At 34.4% G+C, this 13,904-nt stretch overlaps 1 protein-coding gene across 7 annotated transcripts in view; it reads left to right on the forward strand.

Annotated features, from left to right (window-relative positions):
- LOC110721782 (tRNA pseudouridine synthase A-like) overlaps nt 1-8,223 on the forward strand; it is a 55,278-nt gene extending 47,055 nt beyond the window's left edge. For all 7 annotated transcript variants that reach the window (XM_021900975.1, XM_021900972.1, XM_021900974.1 and 4 more), the window contains 3 exons: nt 6,104-6,328; nt 7,588-7,648; nt 7,869-8,223. In XM_021900975.1, coding sequence (XP_021756667.1) covers nt 6,104-6,328; nt 7,588-7,648; nt 7,869-7,966 — 384 coding nt within the window. In that variant the 3' untranslated portion in view covers nt 7,967-8,223. The remainder of the gene's footprint in view (nt 1-6,103; nt 6,329-7,587; nt 7,649-7,868) is intronic.
- Nucleotides 8,224-13,904: the final 5,681 nt, after the last annotated feature.

Consider the following 13,904-nt stretch of genomic DNA (forward strand, 5'->3'; position numbering starts at 1 on the left):
GATCATATTGCTCATGTCAAACTTGTTATGTGTTGACTAGTATTGATAAAATTTCCCAAAACAAAAATTCTACAGCATGTTTCACCTGCATTTATTGACTGGAAAAGCAGAATAGTACAGATTGTACAAGGATACCATATACTTCCTCTCTCTTTTTATTAAGTGTTAAACTTACTAAAATCGGCCATTTTTGACAAACTATATTGTAATACTTCCTCCGTTTTTTTAAGTGCACCATTTTCCTTTTTTGGAAGTTGCATATTAATTGCACCATTTCTATTTTTGGTATGCTTTTATACACTTTTTGTTTATGTTCACACACCAAATACCCATCTTATTCTTATTCTCATGTGGTATTTACCTACTCTCGTTGTTTTGTTTGTAGTCACATGGGCATTTTTGTGATTTTATTTAATCCTTGTTCTTTGTGCCCAACCTAAATGGTACAATTTTAAAAAAATGGAGAAAGTATTATATTTCTCTCCTCTCATGGTCCCCATTCAAACTCGTTACTCTCTCCGTGTTTTTTTAAGTGTTACACTTTGACCGGCACATAGTTTTAGGCAATTTAATTGACTTAAATAAAATAAGAGGTAAGTGGGGTAGTTGAAGTATTAAAAAATTGTAAAAGAAAGATAGTGGGGTTAATAGTTTATTGAAAAGTAATGAATGTGAGAGAAAAGATATAATAAAAAAAGTAGTAATAGGTTTGGGTGGGAACCATGAGAGGAGAAATATATAATATTTTAATGTAGCCTTGAACCAAAAAAGGAAGTATAACACTTAAAAAAACACGATTGAAAATGGAAAGTGTTAACACTTAAAAAAACACGGAGGGACTACCTTTTTTTTTTCTCATTATTTTTTTCATACATTACTTTTCAATAAACTATTAACTCCACTATTTTCTTTTACAATTTTTTAATACATTACCTGCCCTACTCTCATCTTTGGAAAATTTGTCAAAAAAAAAACTTTTAAAAGCACCATTTTGCGAAAGAAAACCCGAATGTGAATTTTTTTGTTAAAGACAACCTAATCCCTCTAATTCACTTCATTAACCTCTAATTTTTTTAATTACCCTTTAGCTCTCACTTAATCATTTAATAATTTAGTTAATTTATTTTAAAAAATAAACAAAAATCACCACCTTTACCACCAGCTAGCAGCCAACCTCCCTTTCTTCCTCCCCTAACAACAATTAGGATACTGCCGCACCATTCACCACCTTTGCACCTCCATCGCAGCAGCCTCCACTGCTCCATCTCCAGCCCAACAATACCTCGCCACCATCCCTGCCCGTTGCTCCCTCTCTTCTCACTTAAGCCCCAACAGCACAGCTGCCGCATACTACTGCCACCACCTTACACCAGCAACCGCACAGCAGCAATTCCTCCCTCAACCAACCCAGCAGCCCAATTCGCCATCTAATCCAGCTCTGTTTGTGCCCCAATCGACCACCAACGACCACAATTCTCCATAATTAACGTTTAACAATGGTTAAAAAGAGAGGAGAGAGAAAACAGGGATTGTTTTATGGTGGTGGAAGGGAAGGGAGAGGGCTGTCCATGTTAGGGAAGGGGAAGGGTAGTCCAGCTTTGAATCTCAAATAATAAGCTCTCTCGGGAGATTCCCGCTGGAATATTTAACTTGCCGAGTTGGCCAAGGTTTTTGGGCGAGCTTCCGGCAGAGATGACTGGTGGTTGCATCGGCGAGCTTGACTTGTTAGTAATAGGTTCACCAGGAAAGTACCACCGGCAATTGGAAACTTGAAGATGCTTCACAAGCTTTCCTTACAGAAAAATCAATTTTCTGGCGAGATTCCGGCGGAAATGTTTTGCTTAAGTCAGTTGCAAGGGTTGAATGTGAGTGCTAATAATCTTGAAGGTGAAATTCTAGTTAGGGTTTCGGGTGATGCGTTTCTTGATTCGTTTGGTCTTAGGTTTAAACAAGCTTCACTCGTTTGTTTTCGCCTAAGGGTTCTAAATCTGATTTCAAGGCTTCACTCACCTTAATCTCGTGATTTAGGGGTTTTTTGAGGATAGTTTGAATTAGCTTCACTCACTAATTAATCTAACCTCTCTTAAATCAGGTTTCACTCGCCTAATCTAAGGGTTTTTATGTTTAACTTCACTCGTCAAACACAAAGAAAACTTGGAAAGAAACGTTCCAAATTAACAAGCAATAAAGCTTTAATCAACAAAACAAACTTGTATAATTTGAAGTTTACAACCTTTATTTATAGACTCAAAACTAATCCTAAACCTAATCAAATTAGAAAACTAATCCTAATTAAATTAGAATCCCATTTGACCTAGAAAACCTAAGAAAACCGAAACTTGATCCCCAAGTTCCTAATTCGGATATGACTAAACTAACTAAGCTTAATTCAACTTAGATTAGGTTATTCAGTCCTCCTAAAACTCCTAGACACGCCTAAAAACCAAAGTCAAGTCCTAATCCACTTAGGAATTTACTTTGCTAAAAACAAGTCCTAATCCAATTAGGAATCTCTTTTGCTAAAGACAAGTCCTAATTCAAATAGGAACTCACTAGACCAAAACAATTCCTAATCAAAATAGAAATCCTAATGCTTAAAACAAGAAAAACCCTTTCAAGTGAAAGGTAAAAACTTGTAAGCCAAAATCTAATCTAAGAAACATTAAAGAAACGGACCAAGAAAGGAAACGTTGAATGCATCCGCATCATACTCCCCCTCTTGAAAACGAACTTGTCCTCAAGTTACATCATAACAAGGAACGAGATCTTTTGCACTAAGAGAAGCACAAACGCCTTCACCAAGTAGCACTTGAGATGTATCATAATGATCCCCTTCAAGACCTTTCATATGATTCATAAAAGTAATGTTTTGTTCCATCAAAGAAGCCATCTTTTCAAGCAAGTGAGTTTCCGTTGATTTGCTCACCATATTTGCGCACAATCAATAATCTTCTCTTGAATGTTTGTTGCTGTAGATTTTGCGTCACTTATCCAATGACCACGAAATTTTACAGTCTATAATTTTAGTCCAATAGGAATCCAACCAAAAAAGAATCACCGAAAAATACCAAGTATATAGTTCGCAGTAACCTAAAACTTCCAACTGGTCCAGATCTGCGCCGAGAAGAACAAGAACCAAGAAACTAGCACGAATTGATTCTTGATTGCTCAAGAACAAGGATATAACGACTCAATAATCACACCAAAAGCTCTGATACCATTTGATGCGTTTCTTGATTCGTTTGGTCTTAGGTTTAAACAAGCTTCACTCGTTTGTTTTCGCCTAAGGGTTCTAAATCTGATTTCAAGGCTTCACTCACCTTAATCTCGTGATTTAGGGGTTTTTTGAGGATAGTTTGAATTAGCTTCACTCACTAATTAATCTAACCTCTCTTAAATCAGGTTTCACTCGCCTAATCTAAGGGTTTTTATGTTTAACTTCACTCGTCAAACACAAAGAAAACTTGGAAAGAAACGTTCCAAATTAACAAGCAATAAAGCTTTAATCAACAAAACAAACTTGTATAATTTGAAGTTTACAACCTTTATTTATAGACTCAAAACTAATCCTAAACCTAATCAAATTAGAAAACAATTCCTAATCAAAATAGAAATCCTAATGCTTAAAACAAGAAAAACCCTTTCAAGTGAAAGGTAAAAACTTGTAAGCCAAAATCTAATCTAAGAAACATTAAAGAAACGGACCAAGAAAGGAAACGTTGAATGCATCCGCATCATCGGGACAGGTGGTCGCCGGCGGGGATAAGGGGGAAAGAAAGGGTCGGTCGCCGGTGGAGGTAGAACGCCTGGGTGGCGGGTTTAGATGGGGGTGGTTGGCTGGTGGTTAGGTGTGTTGGTTTTTTTTTTTTTTATTATTTTTTTTTATAAATTAAATATAATTAAATAATTATGTGGGTTAGAGGGTAATTAGAAGAAATTAGAGAGTAATTAAGTAAACTAGAGTTTAATTAAGTAAACAGGTTTCTTTTTGCAAAAAATATGAACATGGTGATTTTCTTTAATAAAAAAGCTTTTAAAAGGTATTTTTTCGCAAAATGGTGCTTTTAAAAGTTTTTTTTATTTTTTATTTTTTTTAAATTTTTTTTTACCAAAATTTCCTATTATATTATAGTGAATTGATTTACCTAAAACTATGTTTCGGTGAAAGTGTATATCGTATACGCTGAAAACAAGTCTAACAATGAAGATTGAAAATACTAAATATTCAAGATTAGGGACACTGGTAGTTTAACAAGGAGTATTGTGTAATTAAGGGGGTATTGCAAGAAATTATGTAAGCATGTCGTGTATCTCAAGACCAACGAGCCTATTAAGTATTAGGAGATGATATTATGCAACCAATATTTCTCCTCTTTAAGGCAATCATAAAAATCGTGAAAATAAATTTTAGGGGTTGAATTTCTTATATTTAAGTAATAATGAAAAATATTGTTTACTTTGGCACTAATTTTGATTCAATTATGGCAAAAGGGCTCTTATTATGTTACTTGTTTTAGGTCTATATGGTATCTTATTCCTGAAACTTACCATGATTTAAAGATTTAAATGACAGTTGATATGATTGAAAATAGTCGATAGTATTAACCGTTTAATTGAACACTATGCCCCTTTTAAAACTATTGGTACCCCCTTAATTGTATATTGTATTCTTAAGTAGCAAAAGATTCAAATCCCTTTAATTATATACAATACTCTTTTTTATACTACCAATAGCCCTTTATTATAGACTTAAATGTTTTGTTTATATATACTACCTCTATATCTTATTTTGTGCAACAAAATTAATGACACATTTCCAACAAAGGTTTGTGATTGAGGTTTAGGAGGGAGAATGAGGATAATTAATAAAATAAGGGCAACCACCACCAATACCTGTACCCTTTCACTTGCACCAAGGTGAGCGCTTAATTAGTTAATTTAGTCTGGGCGAGGTGTTTTGGGTTAGGCGCAAACAATGCGCTTGAGGTGCACCAAAAGTGCACGAGGCACACTCGAGGCACACATGAGGCGCACTTGAAGCAAACTTTTTTTTTTGACTGCCCATATACTGCGCCTCATTTCAAAGAAGCGCACCTAGGCGCAGCCAAACCCCTCTTGCTTCAGTGCGCCTTGAGCTTTTTTATACATTGGAACATCCACCTAATTCAAACACCCACCCTTTCTCAACACCACCCTGCCACCACCATCCACCCTTCTAACCACCAATACCACCCTCCTCCCCAAAACAACAACCAACCATCCTCCCTTCTCCCTGAAATCACTACCAACCACTTGCCCTCTCCTCGAAACCACCACCACTTACCATCCATCTCCTCAGCCGAAACCACTACCACTCACCCTCCTTCTCCCCGCTCAAAACCACCACCACCTCCACTCACTCTCCCTCTCCCCTAAACCAGCCACCACTCAGCCCCTCTCTCCAAACCACCACTAACCACCCTATAGAAAAAAGATCAAAATTGGAAATTATTACCTTTCCATCATCATTTAATGGTTTATTTGGTCAAGTTTGTCTAGAGTGTTCATGGTCAAATTTTAACAATAAAAACCTCAACCCTAAGTTTTAATTGTGTTGTAGAAACAAAAAAGAAGAGAGAGGATCCCGGCGGTGACCCAATTTAATGTTGAGGGGCGGCGGTGACGACTGTTATGGGGGAGGAGGAAGTGGCACTAATCCCAATTGATGAAGAGACAATGATCAATGGTGGTGGTGAGGGAGGGGAGAGAAAATATGGTGGTGGTGGCTGTGACAGAAAAGAGAAAAGTGGTGGTGAGGGTGGCTTGAGAGAGAAGAGAGAGAAAATGTTGGTGCGAGGGAGGAGAGCTGGGTTAGAGTTTTTATTGAGGGATGATTAAGTTAGGTTAATAAGTTAATAATATATGGTTTAATGTGTTGAAAGAATTGAAAGTAAGGGTTTGCTGGTAAATTTACGTGAAAAGGGATTTATTTTTTGTTGCAAAAAACTTGTATCATCTGTTTTGGCACTAAAAAATTTATTAAAAGGAATTTCTTTTATATTGTGTTTTCAGTTTTCACGATAACACTTATTTTATTAATTGCTGCTTTTCTTCAATATTACAGGCTAAGTCTCCCATTAGAACATTAGATGAGCTTCATGTCACCGAATCTGTTTCTGTTCCGTATTTTCCATCCTTTGTTGAGAGAGAGCAGTGTAATATCAGTGTTCAGGATTCTCCAAACAATAATGGAGAAGAGCTCACTGAATCTTGTCAACAGTTTGGAATTAGGAGAGGACACCGTTGCTTGGTAGTTAAAGCACGTTCACGCTCCTTTCTATATCATCAGGTTGGTTTTTTTTTTTTTTAAAAATTTTCAGAATCTTTCGAGGGGGGATTTGGTGGGTGCATTCTCTTTAGTTTCCCTTAATATGCATTTATGTATACAACAGAAGCTTTCTGGAAGCTGCACCAATAATCTAGCTTTATGCCTAACATGAAAGCTATGACGACATTGATAAAAATTTATGAATGTCTTTTTATTAAGTCCTGTGTATATATGATCATTGGCAATGCAAATGTCAAAGAGAATGAGCAGTGTTACGTTATGCTGGTATCCTTTACCCCTTACCTGTGGTTCTGTGAAGACTTGTAATATTACTGCTAATGAAAGTCATGTGAAGTGTATATATGAACAAAAATTAATATTAAAACTTCATAGGAATGAGTGAACCCAGCAGCTAGAGGGGAAGGATAGATAGGAAATAGTATTGAAGGTTATTTGAAAAGTAGCAAGAGTTATATGAAAACCAGACTACATTTTCTAAGTAAAATAAATTCATGAATGTGTTACCCTAAATCTCAGTAAACCATTTAATATTATATTATAGGGTTTTTCTATATAGTAATCCTGTTAATTTCGCTTTTCTACGTTGTGCCCCAACATATATCACTTTCTACACTGTAACCCCAATATACATTTTGTTTCCATACGGTAACATTATCGTTATCCCGCCGTCAAAAATTCCGTTAGTGCGGCCCACTCTCAATTTATTAATATTTTCTTAATCAATATGCTCGCTGGAAAATGTTCCGTTAAAGGTTTTGGGGGGCTATTTTGGCTCTTAAGGGTCCAGATTGAACTCAGATTTCACAAAAAAAAAAATGTAAATGCCTCGTTATAAGTATTAAAACGTGAACGCGTAAATCGAAACATTACTTAATAAGCAAAACGAGGCATTTAAGTTATTTTTTTTGCCTAAATAGCCCCGAAAACCTTTAATGGAACATTTTCCAACACGCAAATCGATAAAAAATATTAATAAATTGAGAGTGAGCTCCACTAATGGAATTTATAACGGCAGGGTTATCGTATGAAAACAAAATGTATATTGGGGTTACAGTGTGGAAAGCTATATATGTTGGGGCACAACGTAGAAAAGTGAAATTAACAGGGTTACTATATAGAAAAACCCTATATTATATTCTTGGATTGAACTTTTTTAAAAAAGAAAATGGCCTATGTAGACTGCTTCTACACCATGACATGAATCTTTAATAAATTTTTTTCTAATTATTTGTGTTCATGGATATGCCTAATCTGTTCAGGTGAGGTTGCTCGTTGGTGTTCTCAAGTGTGTTGGCACAGGACAAATAACAGTTGCTGATGGTGTGTTTTTTGTACTTGGTTATACATTTGAATCTCTTTCTCCTTGATCTTTCTTTACCTTAAAACTTTTAGTTTTTTCTTTTCTTCATTTTTGATTCCGTGTGTGTGTGTGTCTCTGTTTGATTTACTTTAACTTGTTAACTGTTTCCTGTTTTTTTTCACTTTGTGTATGAGGCCTGTAAGGGTTAATTCTGAGACTAATATGATAAATTATCATCAGTGAAATGTATCCTGAATGCAAGATCCGTTACTGCTGCAAGTCCCATGGCTCCTGCTTGCGGCTTATACCTTGGACACGTTAAATATGATTTCAACTGATGGTGAATTGTTTTCTGGCTGAAAAAACGGTGCTGATTTTGACGGAATTGGTTGGGGTATTCTTTTCAGATTTATGGTACCCGTATTTTGTTTTGATCTCCTTTTGTGGGAAATCTTATTAGCAGCATATTCCAGGATACTAAGATTTTGACATTTATTCATTGTTGTTGGCTTTATATTTGTGGCATTAGGAACAAAACAATTCAATGGTATCTTACAAATTACAATGTTAATATTAACTAAAAAGTTTTCACAAATGCTCGTCATTGATCATTTCTTTGCAATCATTTCTTTCCAGCGTATTTTTAATGCATGGTGGATGTGCATTGATCTTTTTCAATTACAGAAACTTTCATGTATCTGCAAACATAAATGGTCATGATTCTGGTCAATACCTGTATCAAACTAGAGCAACTTTATGTTCAACTCTTTGCAACGCATTTTTATTTACTTGTTTATACCGCCGTTTAGAGTTAGGTTTAAATAGATGGTAACAAACTAACAAGTGAACAAAATTTGTTCACTAGGATGAAGCTTTAGAATTTTATCTTAACAATGAACAAAGCAAAGTTTGTTGAAGCAATCTCTGTAGGAGCTTTCCAACGAACTTTTGTCCAGAAAAGTCAAAAGTGGGGAAATTTGACTTTGAAAGCATAAAAATGATCAATTTAACTGATAATAATCAAAATTATTGTTGGAAGGCCAAAAAATAGTGCAGCTTGTTTGCCCAATTAACATGGGACTTAGGCTCTCTTCTTTAGAGCTGCTCTACTCAAATCAAATTTGCTCTGTTCAAAAGAAGTGTTCGGCTCTGCTCTGCTCGACTCTGCTCTGCTCTGCTCAAAAGAAGTGTCCGGCTCTGCTCTGCTCTATTTTCAAATAATAATTAATAATAACAACAATAATAATTAATATTCAATAATAATAATTAATATTGTATTGATTATATTAATTTATTATTTTGAATAATTATAATAATTATTAATATTAAAAATAATTTTAATAATTATTAATATTAATAAAAATTAATATTTATTAATCGTAATAATAATTAATAATAATAATTATCAATAATAATAATAATAATTCAAACTATTAAGAATTAATATTTAATAATATTATTAATTGATAATTTCTAATAATTTTAACAATTCTTTCAAATAAATAAATAATAATAATAATAATAACAATAACAATTAATAACAATTTATTTTATAAACATTTGATATTAGAATCACAATGTGTAGAAACATTTTATGTGGGTATTGATTGTAGTTCATTGAATTGAATTATTTTTCAATTCTTTCCATACATTTTAAGATTCTAAAAAAAAGAGGTTGTTTTCAAGTAGTACTTTGTTTATTATTATTTTTTTAAGGTAAAAAATATATGATTAAGACAAATTTATAAGTAAAATCATTAGTACTCATTAAATAATTTTATTTTAAAATTTTTGTGAAATAAATATAAGTAAATCATTGTCTTTTATCTTTCTACTATTAACATATGTTAAATATGGTACACATATATTTATGTTTTCACTCACCTAAATCGTATATGCACTTAATAATAATAATAATAATAATAATAATAATAATAATAATAATAATAATAACAACAACAACAACAACAACAACAACAATAATAACAATAACAATAACAATAATGTTGAAATCTGCTCTACTCGGCTCTGCTCTGCTCGGCTCTATTCTGAAATCTGCTCTGCTTTGCTGACCCCTGCTCTGCTCTACTCTGCCCAGAAATTCAAAAGAACAGGGCCTTATTGGGTTATTGCTAGGACTGCGCAATGGTCCAAAAAGGGATTGGAATTCCAAATTTTCAAGGATCAGAGGTAGGACTTGATTAATTTGATTAGGCTTTATGACTCATTAGATCAGTTAAGGTTTTTTTTTTTTTATTTATTTATTTTCTTGGGGCATTGGTTTAATTTTAATTGCATCAATTTGACTTCACATAGTTTTTGAAGTTGCCTTGAATGGTGTAAAATACGGAGTATGGTGTAAGTAGGTTTGTACGTGAATACAAAATTATGCAGAAGAAATAGTGATGTAATATTTTTATAAAACCGAACTTAAGGCAAACTACTTTCATTAATTTGTTGAACTTAGATTTGCTCCTATCATAATCTTTAGTGTGTCAACAAGTAAAATGATAAATACAAAAATCATACAATAAAGAAATTTGTATGTGTAGACTGATATTGAAATCAAGAGAAATGCATGGGAGATAATAAGAAATCTTAAGCAACAACCCGACAACACTTGGATGTGTATCCTAACCTGCTATTTAGTTAAGTTTTAGAAATTCAACAATCTTGAAATAAAGCTTTGATTTTTAACTTTCCTTGAAGTGTTATTGAAGCACAAGTGTGAAGAAACGAACCGATATTTCAAACAAGTATCACCACCTCATGTAATGATCACTTTGAATTGTGAAATTACTTAGACCACCTCTTGGAACTAAGTTTTTCGACCTATTAATCTTCACTACACATCCGTATCAGCTAAATACTACGAGTACATAAAAATAGCTCATGCAAAGAATTGTGATTGCATAAGATAAAACAAAATTTGAAATTTTTATTTCAATTATTATATTCGATCTTTACAAGGAATGTTAAGCCACTATTAATAATAGAGAGCCTCATTTGGAATCCTCATAAAATTAAGAAAATTTTCCCTAATTTAATATGCAAAGAAATTGGTAAATCTTCTTAGATTAGGAAACTATACAAGCCGACCTAATCGACAATTTTGGTTGATTTGTGAACTAACCAAATTAATTGTGATTCTAGTCAAATCACTTGCATTGGTTAGATGATGTCCCGAGCTTTCAAAAGACATATTATGAAGCATATATTTCCTTGATGTTCAAGGTAGTTTTTCGCCCTTGTTTAAAGTGCTTTGAAAAATTCTAAATGTAATTTTAGTAAATCACAACCGACTAACAAGCTTTGAAAACCTTTAAACAATAGCAAGAAACATAGCAAGTTCTCCTAAAAACTGAAGGCTGGATTGTGTTATTTAGGGGTAGTGTTTAGGCTTATATTCTCTTATTTTCTTGGGTTTTTCTATCTCATTTTCTCTCATGGCTTTCTTGTGTGTTTGATGAAAGATTTACTTATTTACATTTTTTTTAATGATTTTGATGTATTCTTTCATCGTTCCCTCGATTTTGTAATCTTTATTGTCTCATTGTAGGTTCCATAGTGATCCTAAGCACTGAGAGGGCTCCTTGGCCGAGCTTAGAAGCATAAATGAAGACAAAGGGGCAAAGAGAAAAGGATAAGATTAGACGGGAAGCCTCATGCTTGAGCTTCTACCGAACTTCTCAATAGTTTGCCGGACCATGAGGTCCGAATGAAGTGTTGAAAAGTTTGGTCAAACGGCCGAAAAGGGAAGAAACTTAGGAAGTTTTCTTACATTTATAGTTTCTATCAAACTTCTTAGAGTTCGTTCGAACCAAGTGCAGGGGAGTCCGATTGAATCTACCCACGGTTCAGTCGAACCTACCCCTTTTTCAACCGAACCTTTGCTCGATTTTAGCAGCAATTTCTACAGGCTATAGAAGCCTTAAGTTAGAATGTTTTTGTAAATTCTTGTTAGCTTAGCTTAATCTAAAGAGAAGTATTTTGGGTAAAATTACCCAAGAAGCGTGGCCGTATCAGAAGGTGACACATGTCACCCATGAAAGGTCTAAATGGATCAATTATTTCATGACACGTGTCTATTCAAACAATTGGGAGAAAAGGCTGCCTTCATGGCCTAAATCCCAAGAAAGCAGTAATACGGCGCAACCCACAAAACTTGGGTCAGAATGACCTAAGAAAGAACACCTTTTCTAATGACCCTATAAATAGAGAGATTTCCCCCATTTTTGGGACATATTCAATTATTACAACATACCTACATTCTCTTACATCAGATAAACACCTAATCTCAGAATCCGAAAAGATATCATCTTTACCTTTTCCGCACCTTTTCATCTTCCACGACCAATACTAACTTGATCGTCGGAGGCGGAGCTCCTACAACCCTTCGTCTTTTGCAGGTACAGAGCGCGCCGAACCAGTTTTGGTGACGTAACTCTCCCGAGGGACCAGAAAACACCCAGAACATTTGGCGCCGACTATGGGGAGAGTACCTCTAAGATGGTTCAATATTCTATACCGCCACCTGAACCCAACATGCCTGGAGCCGAGGGGGTGGTCTATTTTGATAATGATGCAGACAACGACTGTGAAGTCGAAACCCATGTGGCCCCTGATGGGTCACTAATCTCTAAGCGCACCCGTACCAGGGATAAACTAGAGCAGAGCAACGTTGATGCTGGTCCTAGTAAATCTACTGGACCATCGCTTGGGGAAACCCAGACCGCAAGGGGTTAGGCTCCAGTCACCCGAGATGAATGACAGGGTAAAGTCGTATCCCCGAATCAAAAGTAATTCCTAAATCCTCTAACTAATGTAGATAGGGAAGTAGGGTCGAATCCACAGAGAAACGAGTCTTTCTATTCCTAATTAACTAATATAATCTAGATTATGAAGTAACTAATATATTATAATCAAAAGGAACTAAACTACGGAGATTAAGATTAAGGAGAAGACAAAGAATAAAAGGATCTAGGGCATAGGTTCACCAATAAAAAATATTCCAAGGTAGAACATAATAATCAATCATCAATGCATACATTAATCAGATCATAAAGGGCTTTCGATACGTATTACAATCACACAATTAATTTACCGGTATTAAATCTCATCTTTCGAATCTCGACTTAACCATTTATAAATTAACCTGCCTATTGAAACTAGACCTAAACATCAATTCTCATCTGTCGAATCTCGAATCAATATTGTTAAACTCATGCATAAAAGATCTACGCAAATCTAGTCACAGAGCATTAAATCAATCAATAGGAAATTAATATAGCATTGACAATTAACAACCATAAATTACCCCTTCATATTATTTATGGATCCCCATATACCCTAGAAAGAAAACTACTCAGACATAATTAAATATAAAATAAACAAAGCAATTAAAGGAGACATGATAAGGATCAAAGTAAAGAAAATTAGTAATAAGGAAGAGAAGAGATAGTACCAAAAGAAAGAAATATAAAATTGCATAAATTAAGACTTTATAGAGAGAAATAAGAGAGAGATAATTCTAAGTGTTTTATTAAGAGGAGAGAGAGAAGTTAGAAAGATAAAAAGAAAAAGAAAAACTAAAACTAAAAACAAACTAAAAACAAATTAATTAAAAAGCTACCTAATCTAAAAGCTTGCCCCCCATTAACTATGTACTACTACTCTTCTTTATAGGAAAGAAACCCAAAAATCCCACTCAGAATCAAACTCCAAAAGCGTGGGAACAAAGCTTATATTGGGCTTCTTGAAACAAGGCCCAAGCGGCTTATAGTAGCAACATCAAGCACTCCCCTGGCCCTGGTCAGTTGGAGTCGGGCTTCAATGTTCAATTCTCTTTTGTTCTTGGACTTGGTGTTTTAGAGTTCATTAGCCCAAGTTTCTTCACTTGTTTGGTCCGTAATAATAACTTGTAAACTCTTGGACCTCTTCATATATCGAGCCCTTAATCATCGAGCCCAAATTTAATTAGCTCGACCTTGGGCTTAAATATACAGTCATAAAATACGATAAAACTCCACTGTCTTCGTAGTGGTCTAATAAGCTCTGAAATTGTTACAATTCTGCAAATTCCTACAAAATAACATCAACACTACTAAAACACTAGAAAACGTATATCAGTAATAAAAATAGCTCCGTAGAGCTCAAATAAGCATAAATATGACCGTGGGACGGGGAATAAAAATATATATAAAATAGACTTATCAAACGCTGAAGCATGCCTTGTCATATCATCATCAATCATCATTGCATAACGAAGTATGAAGA

Source organism: Chenopodium quinoa, unplaced genomic scaffold, assembly GCF_001683475.1.
Source record: "Chenopodium quinoa cultivar QQ74 unplaced genomic scaffold, ASM168347v1, whole genome shotgun sequence".
Classification (NCBI taxonomy): domain Eukaryota; kingdom Viridiplantae; phylum Streptophyta; class Magnoliopsida; order Caryophyllales; family Amaranthaceae; genus Chenopodium; species Chenopodium quinoa.